Raw genomic sequence first — 1,345 nt, 5'->3', positions numbered from 1 at the left:
AGGAGGAGGAGGAGCAGCTCCACACCCGCAGCAAATGACTAATGCAAGCTGCTGCTGCTTCTGTCTCATCGTTGTCCGAAGCAGCAGACTCCAACACCTGCAGCAGCAGCAGCAGCAGCAGCAGCAGCGACTTTAGCAGCAGCACCGCCGCGAAAGAAGAAAACAACATAATAGATCTACAGCAGCAGCAGCAGCAGCAGCAGGAACGCGAGCAGCAGCAGCATCAACAGATCTCCCATCAACGCCTCAACACAGTAGCAGCAGCAGCAGCAACAGCAGCAGCAGCAGGAGGAGCAGCAGCAAGAGTGAGCACCAGGAAGCAGTCTTCCAAGATGACAGCAAAGTCGCAAGGGCCTTCGACTGTATCGACAGCTGAGCGCTGCAGCAAAGGGCTCCAAGCCCGAGTGCATTTCAGGGCCTAAGCAGCAAACAACACAATTGCTGCTGCTGCTGCTGCTGCTACTGCTACTGCTACTGCTACTGGTGCTGCTGGTGCTGATATTGCTGCTGCTGGGGCTGCTGCTGTTGGTGCTGGTGCTGCTGGTGCTGCTGTTGCTGCAGCTGCTGCTGCAGTTGCTGCTGCTGGAGAACACAGAGCTGCTTGGGGTCAAAGCAGAACTTGAACTAGGGGGTTAGCGACTGCGGAACCTCGACCCCTAGGGTTTAGGGTTTAGGGTTTAGGGTTTACGCTCAGGCTGAGGGCTTTGGGTCCGGTCCGTCGAACCTCCAAAACAAACTGCAGCACCTGGAGAGCAGCAAGAAGCAAAATAAACAAATAAACAAATAATAAATAAATAAATAAATAAATAAATGGGAACAGAAATTAAATTTAGAATTAAATTGCATTTGTCCGTCAGCAGCAAATTGCGAGAAATAAATGCACTGGTGTACAGACACCCGAAGCTGCGAGCAAATGTTACGGTGTCTGTACAGCAGCGGATAAACCAGACGCAAAAGAGGAAATGAGTCAAATAAATCCAATAAAACAAATGAAAACAAATAAAAACAAATAAAACAAGTAATAAACAAATAATAAACAAAAATAAACAAAAATAAACGAATAAATAAAGAAATGGAATTAAGTTGAGCTGCTTGCTGCCGCGGTGCTCGGGGTGTACGTACACCTGAATCTAAGGCGGCTTCGTGAAAAGGGAAAAAGAAATTTAATTTAATTCAAAATTTTTATTTAAATTGTTTTAAGAAGATTAAATTTAATTTAATTCAAAATTATTTTACTTTAATTGTTTTTAACTTTAAACTGCTGCTCACTTGAGGTGCTGCTCGCCACAGAGACTCCAGGCCCAGCCTGTTGCTGCTGCTGCTGCTGCTGCTGCTGCTGCACGCC

The 1,345-nt window shown here is 46.5% G+C and overlaps 1 protein-coding gene across 1 annotated transcript; it reads left to right on the top strand.

Annotated features, from left to right (window-relative positions):
• Nucleotides 1-694: 694 nt before the first annotated feature.
• On the top strand, nucleotides 695-787 carry ETH_00038170 (uncharacterized protein; the record flags this gene model as incomplete). The annotated part of the gene is made up of 1 exon (XM_013379440.1): nucleotides 695-787. A coding segment is annotated over one exon (93 nt), but the record flags the coding sequence as incomplete, so codon positions are not given.
• Between the last annotated feature and the right edge of the window lie 558 nt (nucleotides 788-1,345).

The sequence above is a fragment of the Eimeria tenella genome, genomic scaffold (assembly GCF_000499545.2).
Source record: "Eimeria tenella Houghton genomic scaffold, Eth_scaff3115, whole genome shotgun sequence".
Taxonomy (NCBI): domain Eukaryota; phylum Apicomplexa; class Conoidasida; order Eucoccidiorida; family Eimeriidae; genus Eimeria; species Eimeria tenella.
This window is presented reverse-complemented; position numbering and strand designations above follow the sequence as displayed.